The 18943-nt window shown below is 39.9% G+C and overlaps 1 protein-coding gene across 1 annotated transcript; it reads right to left on the bottom strand.

Annotated features, from left to right (window-relative positions):
• Nucleotides 1-41: 41 nt before the first annotated feature.
• Nucleotides 42-18342, bottom strand: pibf1 (progesterone immunomodulatory binding factor 1). Its single transcript, XM_022763752.1, has 18 exons — nucleotides 17965-18342; nucleotides 17652-17752; nucleotides 17004-17202; nucleotides 16748-16867; nucleotides 15598-15731; nucleotides 14871-14979; nucleotides 14631-14750; nucleotides 14474-14535; nucleotides 14133-14258; nucleotides 13419-13517; nucleotides 8859-9024; nucleotides 7315-7465; nucleotides 6460-6550; nucleotides 5618-5720; nucleotides 3328-3458; nucleotides 1845-1929; nucleotides 517-696; nucleotides 42-238 (listed from the first exon to the last, which is right to left on the bottom strand). Exons 1-18 carry the CDS (start codon nucleotides 18229-18231, stop codon nucleotides 185-187), a joined length of 2298 nt encoding a protein of 765 aa, XP_022619473.1. The 5' UTR covers nucleotides 18232-18342; the 3' UTR covers nucleotides 42-184.
• Nucleotides 18343-18943: the final 601 nt, after the last annotated feature.

The following is an 18943-nucleotide window of genomic DNA, read 5'->3' as shown; positions in this document are numbered from 1 at the left end:
AAAAAAAACAAACAAAAAAAAAAACACTTTGACACCAGCAACAGTTTCTACTTTTATATTTCAAAAGCCGAAATTTGAAATGTAATTTAGAAGTTTAAAATACATACGTCGTACTTGATAAAACATAAGATTGTTAAAACCCTGAGTGACAATTAATAGCAGTAGGAGTAACACAACTGACTATTCACTTGGGTTTCTGCTTCAGCTTTTGGTACCAGTCAGGAACTTCTTTCTTGGTCTGGAAATGAAAGCAACAGAGAGGGAAAAGGATGGTTAGAAGTCTGAAGTGCAGCACGACAACAGGATTCACCTGTTTGGCTTTTTCATGATCCTAGAACATATACTATAGCATATCTTTTCTCAGCTGATTGCACTAAAAAGCTCAAATGAAACCAAATGTCAGAAAAGTAATTTATCATGTCCTGACAACCTTTAGTGCTCCTTTGTCTGAACCTCTGTCCAGGCAGGTTAAAGTGGTTTGACTCATACAAGGGTGTTGCCAAGTTAGACACTTACAAATACAGTGGGTTTTGGTTTGTTTGGTGACTCTTCTTCTGTGGTCCTGTTAGTGCGTTTGGACTGCTGTTTTCCTACACCAGAGGTCCTGATACCGGTTTTATCTGTTTCCAACAGGTCCAGAGCGTCTCCCTGTCTGGACCGCATGCTGATCAGGACCTGCTTCATCACCGCCAACTCCTGGAGAATCACATGGTTCATCAAAATAAGGATGTGAAAACAAGGGTAAAACAATAAACAGGAATCTTTATGAGAAATAACTGGGAGTGTTGTGTGTAAAAGGCCAGAAATCTCAACAACATCATCAGGTCATGTTTTAACAGAAATTCTGTCACTAGAATTCAAATAGGGGTGAACTAAAATTCATATACTTCAAATATTTTGTATGATTTGAATACATTCAAGCAAACATTATAACATAATATTTTAAGATGATACTTTTTCAGCATTTTGTCATCACAGGCCGACGCAGCTGAACTCTTAAGGACAAACTATGGGACAACTTGCAATAAGCTCAACAAGCCCAAGGGTCTGCAGGGGTGGCAGCAGGGCAGAGGGGAGAACTCTGGGCCATGTCACGGTTCTATTTATCACCCCTGAGGACATGAGCCCTGGCATGTCACACACACGCACGAGCACACACACATACACAAAAATGCACACCCGAACACACACGCACCCTAGTGGCATCCCAAGCAGCCAAGCTGAGGAACAGCTGTCTATGACAGGGCACATACTTCGTACAGCAAACGGCTGGCTTTGGGGGGGGGGGGGGGGGGGCACTCCCACGCGCACACTCATACGAGCACACGCAATCTTGAAGGAAACACTGCAACACAGTGCAATAATTTGTCTGGTGTGAGTATCAAAAGCCTGTTCATTTTAAGTGTCAAAAGCGGAGTTGCAGTGATTTGTCAATTAATTGATAAGTTGATCAACAGAAAATCAGCAACTGCTTCGATAATTGATTGTTTGTCATTTTACAAGCAAAAACAACAAATTTAATTGTTCCAGGTTCTCAAATGTGAGAATTAGCTTAAATTATATCAAAATATTTTTAGGTTTTAGTTGGACAAAAGAAGACATTTAATGACGTCTCTTTTGGCTCTAGGAAATTGTGGTGGACGTTTTTAAACAATGATGTTTTATACACCAAACAGTTAGCTGGAAAATAATCTTTAGTTGCAGCCATAATGGAAAAGGTTTTCATATCATTTCATTGCTACAGTTTGATCGTTGCAGTTATATAACATCCAACTGGAAAATGTCTAACAGGTACACATAACAAACAGCTAACATCCAACAGCAAATATCATTTTAATGTATACCTCTCGATGGTTGAGGAGTCTCTCCAGATCGGCGGCCATGTTGTTTTTCACCCGTTGCAGAGCAGTCCGTTCTTTCCTCAGAGAACTGGGGTTACACCCAAAAACAGTCAGAGATGAGACAAATAATAGACAATTATTACTATACTTACCACAAGTTATTAATATTACATCACTATATTCTGGTTACTTATAGGGTCATGTGAAACTTGTAGTACAGGTTAGGCCCATGAATCCCTGACGGTTTATGTGATTCATTAAGGCAGGATATTTAAAGGTTGTAGAAATAGTGCAATACCTTGTATACAATCGATGTCCATGTTAGTTTACTTTGCTTTACCATGGGGTGAGGCTTTGGTCAACTCGGATCAGGTGTGTAGGTGTGGTGTACATTGTAATTTGAATGTTGCTTCATTTGTGTGACTGTGCACCAAGTATGGTTTAAGTGAAATGAGAAAAAAAATGCATGACTAAACCACAGTCAGTCTAAATGCAGCAGTTTGGTTTACTAGTGCTGAGAGCATAAACCACTGGTATAAAACCATCAATAGCCAAATAACACATTGAACATGAGTCATAAATCTCTAAAATATACTAAATAAGCATCTTTTTTCAGGTTTGTGACTCTTATATGTTGAGAGCAAAACTAAAGCTCTCAACAGTACTGTCCAAGTGTTCTTTCCTAGGGCTGTGAAACGTACAAGCAGGAGCTTGTAATAGGGGAGCAAACCATTTCGCAAATCTTAACTGCTCGGTAGCCTGATCACCTTTTACTGAGAACCTTGGGGGAAAAAAAGCCTGAGATCTGCCTCTGCTGACACACTAATCTGAGCCAATTTGAGCTGAGGGAATTTTGATCACCAAACAACTGTGAATACAATTAATACTTAAGACAAAGAGCTTGCAGTACATAAAGTGAGAATCTCCTGTGAGCTGTGTTTCTGCTGCTTAACAGATAGCACTGCACAGCCACAGGAAAACTTCAACACCTTTGTCAGATGGGGAGGCTTGAGAAGCTGGAGAGCGTTCTAAAAGGATTTTTTTCACTCTCCTGCTTGCCCCAGGTGAGCGCTCAGTGGTAGTGAGCAGCAAGAGAAAACCTGCAGTCTGTCAGTTTGCATATTTCTCAGGTGAAAATACAGAGGGGTACTGAGGGGATTTAGGTCAGTGCCAGGTAGCTTTAAGTGAGCTGAAATACTCATTTATTGGGCATAGACAAACACGCGCAGGTTTGCACAAAGTCAGAATGAGCTAGGTACGACAGAAGACGACAGAAGTCGACAGAAGACAATAAAGCAGAAGACGCCCAGGGGTGGGGAGGTATGGCGTGTTGCCATGATGAGTAAACTACAAGGGATAAAATGTAAAAAATTAAACTGACAAAGAGTTTGGCAAGCAAGGCAGTGGTCTTTAATTTAAAATGTCATGTGTGTTGATCTTTTCAATTAATTTTCTTATCTGTAGATGCGTGTTTCTGTACATGTACCTGACATCATCCTCCAGCAAGGTGATACGTTCCTTCAGCGTGCTGATCTGTGCGTCCCTTTGTCTCACCGTCTCAATCAGGTAGCTATAGGGCTGCTGCGTCTGCTGTAACAGCTGGTTGGCTGCCAACAACTGAGAAACACCGCATATATGTGAGGAACTGAGCAATAACTGGAGCAATTACTTCAACTTACTTACTTCAACTTTTTTTCAGTTAATGATGCACCTAAAACTCAGATCTACATTTTTTCATGTGCTGTGCCACTCTATGAACTGTGGAGTCATGATGCACTATACTGAACGTGATTTTAACATTCACCTGTTTGATGTTAGTAGTTAAGGAATATTTCACTTTAAAACTGACTTTACATGCAGTTAATATCATAATATTTTAAACTTTTTTTTGCAATTCTTTATTTAGAGGATAACAGAGCATTTCACCAATTGCAGAGAAATAGCTTTGAAGCTACAAAGTATTAGAAGTCTGCAGCAAATGAACAACATGGCCTAAACCCCTTCCCTTCTCAGTATCCTTCTTTTTTTCCTTTTAATAGACAATATGTATCCAATAGAATATCCCATAACTATTTTACATTCCAAAAAGAGAATGTATAATAACCCAGGTGTGCATTAACATGTTGGGAGACAATCCAGTAAGTTATAGATATCTATATAGTGTGTGGCCACGACCGCATAAAATAGTGAAATTCTGTCAGTATTTGTGAGGTGACAACCAAAGCTAAGATTTCCTCATCTCTGACGTCCTTGTGGCTTCAGTGTCCATAACTTTTTTTTCTGAAGGCATATCTAAGTTTTATCCTTTTTATTAAAAGCAGTACTGCACTCAAATTAGAGATTAAGATATAAAATGGAAATCCTAACAATCTCTTTCTTGCAAATACTGACAGAAAAGTACCTTAGTACAGTTTTAATGATCCCTCATACAAGGTTGCATGATCTAATCTGCACCTAATGCAGTATTGCTCACCCAGTATCATGTTTAAAATCTGTGAAACAATAGATAAAGTTTGGTGGGTTGTTACACATTAAACCACTTTTATAGTCAGCCAGTAGTGAGCAGAACTGGGTGGGAGGGTCAGGACAATAGTTAGTTAGTCAGGGCATCTGTGTGGGTGGTTAAGTGGTTAACACCCTTACCTTTTCTATGAATAAGAAGTATAATTTTTCACCCTTTCCTTTCATACTCGATGAATCATGAGGTATTCCATACAAGTGCCAGTAAGTCACAGCTGACAGGTGAATGCCTGGTTTATTTAGTCTCAAATCTGCCCAGCCTCTCTATTCTGTCTTGCAAAATCTCTCCTCTCACTGAGATTATAATTAGGAACAGGGAACACGCAAGCACACTGGCTGCTGAAACTGTCATTCTCATCACTTCAAACCTAACTGGTTGATTTCTAGCATCAGAGCACGAATAGTAGACATGTGACTTCACACACAGTCACACACAAGACAAAATACACACACCCTAAATTAAAGTCTTACCGTTGAACACACATGCACATGGTGTGCCAAACACAACAAAAGCCCCAATGATTGCTGCAGTGAGTTGTTGGGAGAGTGGAGAGCATGGCCGTCACGGTTTTTGGCCATGTTTCCCACTCTGTCAACAGATCTGACAGGTACTAAGACTCCAACTTTCTGCTCTTTTCATGTAAGGTCTGCCATGTCTGCTGTCTGCTCTCAGACAACCTATCATTTTCCTGACACAAGTTTAAAAAGCTAGAAATTTGACAGGACCATTGTTAAACTTGGACAAAAAGGTAGTGTACACTCTCATCAATGAGTCCTGAAGTGTGTTTAATGATATATGTGGTGACCAACCTCACAAGCTGCTCCATTCAAATTTTTTTGGGTCATTTTTTCCTTGGATAAAGGCACCCCAAGTGTGGTTTCATGCCACGGCTGAATCTGCCTTTAAGAGAGCAATTAGACGTTCTCTCGCCATTAACTTGAACAGCAGAGAGCCGTGTGATGGTGTGAGAAGGTAAACGGCAGATGATGAGAGAGGAGCCACCGATCTTGACTTTGTGATAATGACTCTATTATGTCATCAGAGAGAGGTAAAAGCCAGGTGAAATAAATCATTATGACTTTCATAGAAATAACCATAATCTGAGTTGGGAGATTTGTGACTGTGAGAAAACAAGCATGTGTTCTAAGTACTTTTAGTGCTTTGACCTTAAATTAAACTTAATCCAATTGATGATGGTACACAGGCAAACAAACACCCGGGTGTTGCATGTGTTTCTATGTTTGTATGTGTTTACCTCTTCAGATATGTGTCCGGTCTGTGACTTGTGTCTCTCCAGCTCTCTCCTCAGTGACGTGTTTTGCCTCTCGAGCTGCAGCACCCTGCGAGCCAGGTGAACGCTGCGCGATAACAACCACAAACACAATTAATGAAAATTCCAAAACATGACAACGGCAACAAGTTTACACTAGTGTGTGTTTCCATGTTATGTCACCTACAGTTTATGTAGCCAAAGACAAGATACAAGGTGCAAGTGTTTTCAAGGTGTTATTGTTTTCAGAAAACACATTGAAAGACTACAAGCAAATAATTGTTTAAATTTCTGAGGGAAATCTAGACTGAGCATACATTTTAAAGCCTCTATGTGAACAATTTGAAAATTCTTCAGCATGGTAGGAGGTATCACACAAAACAATGTGGGTGACAGCAATTGCACACTGATTTCAAAGTTGTCTTAAAAAGTACGAAGCACCACACACACGATACACTGGACATAATTTTAGCCAAATGCAGAGGACTGTAATGCATAGTCACAGTTAATCACCACAATTCGATGTAAATGGTAGAAATTCACCAGTTAAGGACAAGAGGCAGAAGATTGTGAGCTGATATAATTGGTTTCAGGATATTTAAATGTTCAAATGTTTTATGAGGTAGAAAAGACATTCAAAATGTTCGGTTTGCTAGACTTTGAGGATGTTACACAATGCATTTTGTTGAGAAAGGCTGAATATAAAACATGAAAATATACAATAAAATCTAAATTGCTGTATGGTCAGGAAGGAAACTCGACACTTAGTTTTTATGAAGTGGTTTCTCTCACAATATGGCCTCTGTTAAGTGTCTCATGTACTATACCTCTGCTTTAGTCGTCTTTTGGCCGTTGTGGGAACATTAGCTCCATAGCCGTATGAGAACAAAACTCTCTCTGCCTCCTCTTCATTGTCAACTGGCAACAGACACATATGTATACTGTCAATACATCTCCAAGGCCATTATAACCTTGTGGCAATGTGAGGCTGCTTCAGGGCTTCTGCAGGGTTCATCAAGTTAAATTTAAGACTTTTTGAGACTTTTAACACCACATAGTCTGCAATGCAATACATTTTTCACAGTCATGAAGATATAAAAGACATAAATAAAAATCAGTGTGGACAAGACCTAAAATTATTGAACTGCATGATTTTATTGACACTTCCCACACATTTGGTAGTACACATTTCGGTAGTACCTCCCAGCTGTATATAAGTATATTTCCTAATAATATAATTAATTTATCATTAAAGATGACCTTGGTAAGCAGCCAACAATGCATCAATAAAGGGATGGATTATCCATTTAAAATAACTATCAACTAGTTTCTTTCAACTAGTATCCAGCTTTACACCTTATAACTGGCCTGCCTAATATCAAACATATTTAAGATTTCTGTAGATGAAATTCAAGACTGTTTAATACCATCTACAACTTTTCAAGACCTGCAGATACCCTGTGTTTTTATTTGTCTGGGCTTTTGTAAATCTGTTGGAAAACTGTAGTAAATATCCATTCTCACATATTTGTAAATTTTATTACACACATTCTCTGATGCCAGACTCCTGTTCAATTTATCTGAAAGGTATCAGTGTCTGTTTGTTTGTGCTTTTATCTTTCTGACTTTACAGTAATGTGTGTAATGTAATGGGCACCACAAAGCTAGTGCTGCCTTCTTACTTTCAGCCGCCTGCATGGTGACTTGGTCCAACTCTTGCTCCAGCTTTTCGTACGTCTCCAGCCGAGAAGCCTGCTCGGCATTCTGAGCCTGCAGCTCCGTCACCCGCTTCTCTGATGACGTCTGCAGCCTGTAAAACTCCTGAGTGAGGAGCTGAGGGACACGAGGAAAGGAGAGAGAGAACAGCAGAAGAGGGAGAGAAGTAGCATTGTTTTCTGTGGTAGTCAGCTGAAATTTTTTTTTAACCTTGTACAAAATGATGTGTGATGGTGTATTTTTTTTTGCTGATTATTCAATTATTATATCATTTACAATTCATTTTTGCAGTATTAGGGCTGTAACTTATTTTCCAATGACAACAAAACTAATGCACATATTGCAAACTTCAAATTCTGTTTTACTGTGGTCTAATGTTGGTTAAACTAAAAGAACAAAACACAGTTGAAACAGTTTTGAAGTTCTATTTATCAGCTAAGCTAGTGTTCTTAATTTCGGTGGCAATTTGAATAATTAAAATACTTTTCATGTTCTTTACACTAAAACACAACACTAAACACTCCAACATCAGAACCTGTTTTTAAAAAGACAAAATATCCCTTTTCTTCCACGATCATACGCAATGCATCATTATAGCATGTATGTCCCTCTGGCAAGCAGGACAGGGTTAAATCCAGGTGAAGAGGTGGAACTACACTAGGTGCATCAAGACATCAACAACAATCTGCACTCAATTAACTTCTTGTATAAATGGGTGTGCAACAGTGGAGTGAGATAATATTGGCGCCACTGGACAAACATACAAGGACTGGGAAGACATATTCCTGAGAGTGGAACATTAATCTTTAAGAGCTATGAATTTAAAGATCTGTAGTGCAGTTTTGGTTGTATTAATTCATGTGATGTTTGCAGCAAGCACTTTACTGTCTTTCCTAGCCTAGGTGTAGGGACTTTGATTTAAGAAACACTTAAGATGACAATCTGTAAATCTGAGCACAAAGAAAAAGGAATAGTTTCACTTAGGTTGACTATATTATTCTCTGTGATGAACGCACCCTGGGCCTCCACAGAGCTCCACTGAGCCTGATTAAAAACTGCTGGGTAGAATAAGTGACTGTAATCATTCATGTCATCCTTCACAATTTAAGTAAAACATCGATCGTGTCATTTGCAGCAAAATTTGCTCCAGGTACAGAACCAATAACTGCACCTGGACAACAGAGGAACATCAGGAACAGTGTCACACTGCTTTTCACAATATCGTGTCACTGTCTCTAATACATGAATGTTCCATCAAAAACATGTTAGCAGAAAATGACTGAAGACCTACAACACATACAAATGTTCAACATGATTTTCTATTTTTTCTCCATTTATAATGATGATTGCTTCCTGTTGAAAATGTTAATAACGGGGTAAAGGGGGATTTATGAATCACAAGTGTGATTCTTTCACAAGTTTATCATTTAATATCTATTAAACCATCTAAAATGATTTCCAATCCTTCTGAACTACAAGCCCAGGACTAATGTTAATGAGACTGAAGTACCTCCAGTTTCTTCTGCTGTTTCTCACACTCCACCTGGCACTGGGCGAGGGCCTTGGCCGTCTCTTCCTTGACCATCTGAGCGCGCTCAGCTTCGAAAGAGTGCAGCTTGGCCTGGTTGGACAGTTCGGCTACCCGGCTGTCAGTACCCAGCTGGAGCTGACGAAACCTGCACGGAGACACACAGATGGACACGCACGGGAATAAATATGAATGTGAGGAGGTGTGTTTAAAAAAAAAAATAAAAAAAGTGAGATCATGTGTTTTGGTGCAGACAGAGATGTGGACGAGTTGAGTTCACAAAGCAGCTGCATTTCACACAGACAATAAGCTCAGCTCTGGGCTCCTGGTTGAACTCAGACATGCAATGTTGCAATGTCTTCCTTCCAAAAGATGCAGTTACATTTAGTGAAAATGTGCATGTTTATTTTGAATTTGGCCATGAAGTGATTTCGCCCTATGCAGTGAACAACTTTTGAGTTTTTTCTGTTCTAAGTGTTTAGTGGCACCTAGTAGCTTGGCAACTACAGTATTACAGTCACCCAGCAGGAAAGCCAAGTCATCAATCATCTCTTGATATAAGAGTATTTCTCAATGGTGCTCGCAGCAATGTTAGGTCTTATTTGATCTTCCATGATTCTAGTTGGCAGCAAGAGAAAAGTGTTTCGACTTAAATGTTTGGTAATTACAAAAGAACGACAGAGACAGAATGCACCTATAGTGTCTGTTTTCAGATGATATAACTCATACACGAAGTCAAAGCCTTGTCACATAAGTGAATGGGAGTGTATGGGCATGCTCGCACACAACACAGAGACAGTTAGAAGCACCTTGCCCTCAAAAAAAAGAAAATTATGATGATTGCTTATCAATATACCAATACCAAACCTTCTAATGTGCACAAATTAACAAAACTGCAAACAGTGAGGTAGTTGATAACTTTGATAATAGTTTAAAGTCATTTATCAGACAGAAACATCTCAAACATTTGTTAATTCTGATGAATTAATTCATTAATATGAGAATTTTCTGCTTTGCTCTGTTTAATATCTCAAATTGAGTATCACTGGCTTTTGGACTATTGGTTGGATAAAGAAAAAAGTAATTTGAAGACATTACAATGAGCCTTTTTATGAAAGGTGTTTTTCTTTGTTTTCAGATATTTTATAGATTAAACAATTAATTGATCAATTAAATAAAACAGCTCAACAAATATGAAAAGAATCATTTACTGCGGCTCTCAAAGTAAAACAAGAACTGGAAACATATTTCCGAGCCGAGTGCTCTTCCTCAGGCAGCTTCCAAGCATGCACACACACACACACTCCATCTAGCCACAGAGGTTGGTTGGATAATATTAATAACTCTCGATTACAGCTGACCTGATGGGATTTCATCATCCATAGAGCACAGGCCTGAGCTGTGTGCTCACAGTGACAGACATGTACACATGGCCGACATTTTATGCCTCCTTTTATTAATTGCGACTGCAATCGAGATGCAAAGAAGCAAAATGTTCCTAAAAAAGCATAACTTCCAGGAGAGTAGTCAGCCATGTTCTTTCTCTGTCATTTCAAATGCCAATTTCACTGGAAATATTTACAGCTACAGTACGCTAGAGTGCCTGAATCAGGGGTTCCCCGTGGCAATTTCGTTACAACAATTTGATGTTTGCTAGAAGGGGTGAACATGAAAAACCGTACTTAATACTTTGTTTTGGGCAAGTTGATCACCGTAACTGATATTCTGAAATAGAGCGCTGAGATTCAAGCTGGCTCTCTATGCTACGATCATCTGACGCCATTTTAGGCTTGTCCGCCTCATTCTTTGCCCCAAAATAGGGGCATGCGTGGGGTTAGGTGTTAAGGGCTTGCAGCTCGCATCTGTCGTTGCTGGCTTGCGATGCGATGCTCAGAGGGAATGTGATCGCAGCAGAGAAAGAGTGGAAGGGAGAGTGAAGTGTGTGCGTGAGTGTGTATGAAAAGACCAACAGCTGGTGGTTTGGATCTAGAGAAATGACTGGCATGTAGTAGTAACCCAGGACAGGGACACTACTACTACTGGTGCTGCTGCTGTGTGTGTGTGTGTGTGTGTGTCTGTGTACAGTAGCAAGAAAGAATAAGGGAACCCTTTTGAATCATCATCATCTTCATTTATGTACAAAATATTCTTCAGATATAGTGAGATCTTCAAGTTCAAGTTACAATAATGAACAAACACAATCTATTTTATCTAATAACACACAAATCATTGTGTTGTTCTTGTACTCACTGTATACTTCTTTAAATTATTCACAGTGTAGGTTGGAAAAAATGTGTGAACCCTTCGGCATGACCTGAAGATAGCCGGACACCAGACATCCTGAGAATATGTCCGACCTGAAGCTGTTCTGTAAGAAGAATAGTTCAAATTTCCTCCTTAATGTTGTGAAGGTCTGATCAGCAGCTACTGGAAGAGCTTGTTTGAGGTCATTAGGTCATCACTTACTTTTGCCACCAGCACTGTGAATGTTTAATGGTTGTGTTCAATAAACACAAAAAAAGATTATAATTGTTTCTGTGATATCGGCTTAAGCACATTGTGTCTGTCTACAATTGAGACGTACATGTTAATCAGATCACATTTTATGTCCAAATACTTTTTCTTGCCACTGTGTGTGCATCCCCCGTCTGCCAGCTGCAGACACAATATTGTAACACAAAGTTTAAAAAAAAAAAAAAAAGGTCCCAAGTGATACATGAACAAAAATTAAGACGTGGTGGAAACATATTTCTCTATATGATTCCTTTCAATACTTAATCTATGTGTGTGTGACTAGAAAGTTCAGGTGCAAATGCACATCATGTGTTCATATAAGACAGACATGTATGTATACAGCAGAACTGGCTAAGATAGGAGGGTGACCGAAATATCTCCCCCAATAAGAAAAACGCAGGCTTTAAGCGTGCGTGTGTGTTTGCGCACGTGTGTGCGTGTGTGTGTGTCAGGACTCACAATATATCTGTTGCAATTTCCATGCAAGATTTGAAACTCCCTACAAGGCCATGACCCAGAGGCACCTTTCCAGGCTATACTGACAAAGGCATTGTTGCCTGGAGCAGAGACAGGGACTGGCAACTTGAACACAAAATACTAAGAGCAAGTGTGGAAGTGGGAAATGACTAAAAAGCTATAAAAGTTAGACAAAATGAGGAAAAAGCAAAAAGGCCAAATTTTAGATACCACAAAAGAATCAAAGTTGAGTTCACTTTGTCAATGCATAAGCTTTGTCAGGAGCAAGAAAAGGTTTAAAGAATCTATTTAAAATCATCAGTCAGTTTTCTTCAACATACACATTGTCTTCAGTTACTACACTGTATCCTGGCTGTCACTTTGCATTCAGCCTGCGCTGACAGTCCAGAGAAGCAGGAAAACAGGTCAGAGACACCAGCTGGTACTAAACTGACCTCCAGTGAACTCTGACTTCCATGTAACCCTCTGACCCCTCCCTTAAAGCAAAAAATGTTCATGTGATCTTTGGTAAGAGATGGGAAGCCACAGCCACCAAAGTCCTGCCACACCCACAACAAGCGCTAATGGCAGACTGCTGCAGGCTCACACATCAGCATCAGAACGACAACAAGGAATACTAAGGAGTTCAAGCTGATCATAACCTTAATTTAATAATACGCAAAGTAGAACTTAATCACTAATAACCACAGCAAGGATTCTTGCTTTGGCCAGCTCCCCAACACACACACACACACACACACACACAACACGCAAACATTTTGATGGCTGGCCAACAAAGACAAGGAATTAATTCAAAATATGATGTGCTGTGCTGTGACAACAAAAGAACTGTACCAACTGGGCCAGGTTTTCTTGACAGTTTAACCGTTGCCCTGGGGCGAAGTTCCTTAACTTTCCCTGATATATAGCCTATTAAAAGTGCACCCAGGAAGCAACCTGCATTTAAGCGCAGCAGTTGTACTTAAGATCATTTGACTCCCAAAGCACCCCTGGTCTGGAGCTCTTGAACATGCTGTATGCCTAAATGCTACATCATGTCAGGGATCAGTGATGATGTAATCCTTCTTGATTATTTAGTCACCATAGTATCTAAAAGTGGCCTGTGTTACTTGTTTTATTTTATAGAATAAAAGTGCATGTTAGTAAAAACAGTGGCTTTCAGTGGTGTAAATCTAGTCATGCACAATGGTAGCAGAAAGGTTTGGATTTATTTGTCCATGTTTTCAGGTTTCTGTCTCTTTGTTTTCGGCCCCTGTCCCTATATAATTTTTTATAATAAACAAACTAAATCCAAACTATCTGCAACAAGAAGATGTTTTTTTTGTCTTTGTTTATGTAAGTTGGATAAACTGACCCTTTCACTGACACTACTAACTTTACTTTTTGACTTGAAGTCATAGAAGAAAAAGGCAAAAAGAGAAAGAAGAAAAACAAAACTGAGTTTAGCTGTCTGTGAGTGTTCAGTGAAGTATATCAACAATATATGTACTGTATGGACTGCGTGGACATCTATATCAAATCTTTATGTGTGTGACGGACGGTAAAACTCACTGTTCCAGCAGCTGATCATATCTGGACTGAGTGTCTCTCTCAGATGCCACCGCTCTGTCTTTCTCCAGAACTGCATTGTCTCTGGCCTCACGCAAGTTCCTGGTCAAACACAGACACACAGATACAGACACACACACAGACACACACAGACACACACAGACACACACAGACACACACAGACACAGCCAGACAGTTAAAAGATGTCCTCAACACCAGAAAACAAACCAGTATGTTCTGTTATATTGTTAATTTTATTGAGGTTATGTTGGTATTTCCGTTTCTTTTGATGCTACTGTGAAGTATTGGTGGAGAGAGCTCTTCCTCTTGAATATTTGCATATACATTAAATATTTCTGCTGCTGATTTATGCTGTAATAACTGTTAATAATGATTGTGGTGTGCACACAAGTCATCGCTTCCCTAAAACATTGCTCCAATTTATAAATATGAATGAAGAGCTCTTCATAAAAATCTCTGCACGGTTCCCTGATAGGAGCAGGACAGCAGTACAGTGACCATATAAAGTAGGAACAACATGACAAGCTGCACATGACAAATGATAAATCTGAAAATTTCTTGGCTAAATAACATTTAATATGGCATTTTAACAAAATGTAAGAGTCCCTCTGGTTTAAATAGCACCCTGACATTTATTTATATTTTTTTTTACCAACATACAGTTTCTTAAGTGTTAGATGAAAAAAAGACTGATACCTGTTCTCCCTCTCATACATCTCCCTGGAGGTTCTCTGCAGGTTGTCTATCTCCTGACTGGTTTTCAGCCTGATGTTCTCCAACTCCTCTCTTAACTTGGTCTCGTACTCTGACTTGTAGTAGTCTCTGTAGTGGAAAGAGGATGAAAGAAGTTATGGAAACAACATTTTCTCTTACTGGTCAGACCAGAGGGGAGACTTGCATCATAATCTTGCTGGCAGATGAAACCATCAATCTTGAAATTTGGTGAGACTGATCATTTAGGCACAGCTTAGGTCATCCATATTTAAAAAATTAGAGCACTGGATGATAGTGACTGGTGTGAAACTGCAGAGCCTAACCTGGATGCTACATATTTTTCATAGGCGTCCTCCCTGGCTTTCTTAGTGTCTTCTAATTGTACCTGGACCACAGAGACAAGAAGTGAGAGCATGTTAGATGTTACTGCCGAATGCCTTTGGTATTAGACAAGACACCCAGCTATTCAAGTGTATGGACCTGCAGCCTCTCCAGGCGGTCTTCTTCATGTGCACAGCGGACACTGAGCTCCATGTTCTGCCTGTGGAGGTACTCCTTGTCTTTCTGTAGGAGAGTCTCTGACTGCTGCAATGTTGCCACCTGGAGGGCAAGATGAGAAAAATGAAAAACTGATAAAACACACAGTACAACTAAAGATACAACAATGAGTATCATGAAGACAAAACATATGGTGAGTGTGTGTAGGTATGTGTGAAGCACCTCTTTGCTGAGTGTGTCCCTTTCCCTGGAGAGTGCAGTGTGACTCAAGTCTAGAGTCTCAAATCTCCTCTTTAACTCCTTCAGTTCCGCTTCAAAGTTGTCGCGGTCCCTGGAAACCACAGTGTAAAGGGTTAACATACATTTGAACTTGCAACTTAAATATCCAGAATTTAAATGTAGGGGAAAACTAGAATTCATTACATTCCATTTTTTAAGTTCACAAACAATTGATTAAAGTAAAACATTTCTCTGATATAGTACACATAAAAAAAACAAACCTAAGTGTTCTGGAGTTTTGTTTTCCTGACAAAGAAAGAATACATATTTCCATGCAGTGTCCTAACCAATATCACTAATAAACCAAACATCATGGCTTTTGACTGCCAACTGGTTTCCAAATCTTTTATATTATATATAACCAAAGGGTTACAGGAGTATATTTTTTTTTTCATCACTAATGTGTAATGGGCAACATGTTTCTCTTCGATCTATAGAAGAAACCTGTGGTGTGATTACATTTTTTTATGCTCTGGGGTCTGGAGTTTTTAGCATTTCTGTCTCCTTTCAAAGAAACAAAACCTAAAACCTGAACTGCAGCCTGCAAGGACTAGTTAGCATCCTGACCTCTCCTAATCAAATGAGTGAGGCTACAGACAAGTCACCTCACTTGTTCTGTCACACACACACACACACAGACACACACAGACACACACAGACACACACACACCGTTTAACGTTTGGGTAGTTGTCTAGCCGGTAGTCCCCCTCTTGGATCTGCTGTTTGGTGTCGGCCAGCTCTAGGGTCAGTCTCTGGCTCCTCAACTCCAGCTCTGAACGTAGCCGCCGTTCTGTGTCATAGCTCTGCGGATACACATACAAAACATTTACATTGCACATAGGATTCATGTTATTGGGTATACTCTGCAGACAGGCAGGAATTTATCTCCCCAACACCTTACAGAAAGGAATTCAGTAAGAATCCCTGTTGAGAAAACTTCCATGAGTATCTTGCTGCATGCTGTCTTGATAGTGTCATACAGTGCTGCAGATTCTCTAATAGCAAATTCATGTAGTGAACATCACAAGGGGTCCAGGAACCATCTGGATGTATCCAAGTGAAAAAAAGAAACAATAAAGACAAAATCTTTTGAGTAATTATGTCACAAGAATACTCATTTAGTCTTGTGTTTGCTCAGAAAACACTCTCTATACGATTACACCACCAGCAGCCAGGTTCTTTTTTTCTGACCCTGCCTTCAGCTTGTTGCATCATTATCTCATCAGCGTGTCATTTGTGCCTACAGGGCGACTGCTGACCAGATTGACTGGATGGCTTTTTTTAAATGTATTCTAAACACCGCAGGCTGTGAAAATGCCCACTGCGATGATGCTGTAACTGATATGTCTAGCGTAAACAGAACATGTTTTAAGGTGATTTAAATCACGTGGGTATTTCCCATTTTCACCTTTAGTTTAAAGCCTCTTGACCCTTTCAGCATTCTTCATGTGTATGCTTTCAGAACATGCCACTCAAACCCTGCAGAAGTGAGTGTTTGTTTGAAGTGTGTTTGTTTGAAGTGTTTAAAAAAAACGCAACAATGCAAATGACTGGAATTCTGTCAGTATGCTCACAAACACATGAAAAAGGTTACAAAAAGGAGTGCCATGTTGATATGCTGCACAAAAAAATGTTCAACAGTTACGTTCATTTGAACATTAAAGTGAACACAAGAGTAGACAAAAATGGAAACAATAATGCACATGTGAAATAAACTGTGAAAGGAATGGTCTGTAACCTCAAAACATGTTTATTCATACTGAAAAATATGAGAATGAAACACGGAAGTGTAGCACAAGTCTGAGTGTGTGTGAGGTACCTCCATCAAAGCCTTCATCTGGCTTCTGTGTACATCCAGCTCTTCAGTCATATTGCCTCTCTTAACAGTGAGCTCAGCCAGATGAGTCCGCAGAGGAGTCACCACCTCATAGAAACGCATCTAAACACACACAACACAAAGTAAAGTCACCATATTTCGTGACAGATTCAACTGTATCAGATCTTGTCTCTCTGGATACCATCAGTGTGGTTGAATATGGTGGTGTACAGATCAGTGAGAGCAACTCCATACTTACAGCTACGTATTCCTGTATAGAGATTTTGTCCTCAGGGAGGTCACGCAGCTCCTGGTACCTGTCCTGTGAGATGTCCAGATCCCTGAGAGACCTCCGTAGCTCTCCAGCCTTTTCACACAGCTGTCGGTTGGTCTCCTCTAGCTGCTGCTGCCTGAGCTGGATGGCCTCCATCTCCTGCTTACGCAGAACCTGCTGCTTCCTAGTGAGGACAGTCTTTGTTAGCGCAGCTCATATTTGTGCTGGGGGTACTAATGGGGTAGAAACAAGAGAAAGGGTTGTTTTTGTGTAAACTTTCTTCGTGATTCCTACATGTTTGCCATTTTAAGGTTACATACATTTTAAAACATTTAATTGCAGATTGGATTTTAGCTAGCGCAGTCATAAAGAAAATTCGAACTATTTGCATATTTTTCACAAATTCATGTGCAATTTCAGTCTTTTCAAGACCTGCAGATGAGGAAATTCCTTTCTACCATTTATTATATATCAACACAGCTGTGCAGAAACCCTGAAATGATGATGACAAAATAAAAACCATACCAAAAACCAGAAAACTCATATTTCATAGGTTATACTAGATCTAAAAAAAAAAAAAAGCTATTAATCAACAATACCAATTGCATCCCATTTTTACGCCACCATTCTCACCTGTTCTCCTCCTGAGCAAGTTTCAGCTGGCTGTCCAGTCTCAGGGCGAACACTTGTTTCTGATGTATAGCATCATTCAGTCTCTCCTCCAACTCCTCAATCTGAAAAAATATATGCAAGGAAGCACAGGATTATTCTTGCAGGACAGATAATTTTGGAAGTGTTAGCCACTGCAGCTATAGACCGTGCTTCTCTTAATTTTTATGTTACTATATGAGAGACACAACCTGGGGATAAGTTACAACCGCATATGCACATAAACAGTGTCCATTTGTCCTGAGGCTCAAACTGTGCAGCATCTCTCCACTTCTACCTTAGACATATGGTCGGCCTTCATGTTGTCTATGATGAGATTCTTCTGAGAAAGCTCGATTTTCAGCAGCTGGACGTTGTGCAGGAGCTCTTTCCTCTCGATCAGCTGGCGGGTCACCTTCTGGGAGCCGCCCCGCTGCTCGTCCGACGAGGAGACATCCTCGGTGGTGGGCACCGTTGTCTCCAGGCTGATGTCCTCAGACTCGAGGTCCAGGGAGCTGGAGACGTTGGCTGCTGTCGGCTTCAGCTGCTGCTTCTTGGGAGGCATTTTGTATTTTTTTTGGTCCTGACTTTGTGTCCTCTACTTCTGTAGCTAACGTTAACTACAGGGCAAGTGAGCTAGTTACTGTAGCAGAGATTACATGAGATTAGAAAGTTAATTCAAAGACATCGCGATATGTGATACTTAAACGTAGGTTTGCAGCAAGGAGAAACGGAAAAATAAATTTCGACCTAGCACCACAATGACTAACTCTTTTCAGACAGCCAACTTACTCTTACTTAAAGAAAACAAGATATAGAAGCTAATACAGCATTAACGCCACAACCTGGTGCTGACAACCATACGGAGTGAAATGTTTTTATTTTCAAGGGTCCCGCTCCGAGCCGCCTGCTAACCGCCAACGGTTCGAGTGTGGTGGCTTTGACTACAGCGTCCTCTGTGGTAATTAACGTGCAGTACCATCAGCGTCCACCCGTCCGCTGTCTGTTACAATATACAGTCATGCAGTTCCACCTCCTAACGTATTGTGGCGCTATAAAATTAAGTACTTCCTTTGGAAGCGGCTAACCAGCCCTTCTTCTACCTTCTTCTGCTTTGTTTTCATCGAACAAGTATTAGATGGCCAACCAAAACTAAACATAGAATTTAAACTTATTTTATATAAATACCGTTAAATGTTTTTTTCGCAACTTATTGTTATTACAATTTATTATTGAACATGATTTCGAAATGGAGATTAACATACACGATTATAAGC

The sequence above is a fragment of the Seriola dumerili genome, unplaced genomic scaffold (genome assembly GCF_002260705.1).
Source record: "Seriola dumerili isolate Sdu_G_001 unplaced genomic scaffold, Sdu_1.0 BDQW01000478.1, whole genome shotgun sequence".
In the NCBI taxonomy this organism is placed as follows: domain Eukaryota; kingdom Metazoa; phylum Chordata; class Actinopteri; order Carangiformes; family Carangidae; genus Seriola; species Seriola dumerili.
Note: the sequence above shows the minus strand (reverse complement) of the source record. Positions and strands in the feature narration are given on the sequence as shown.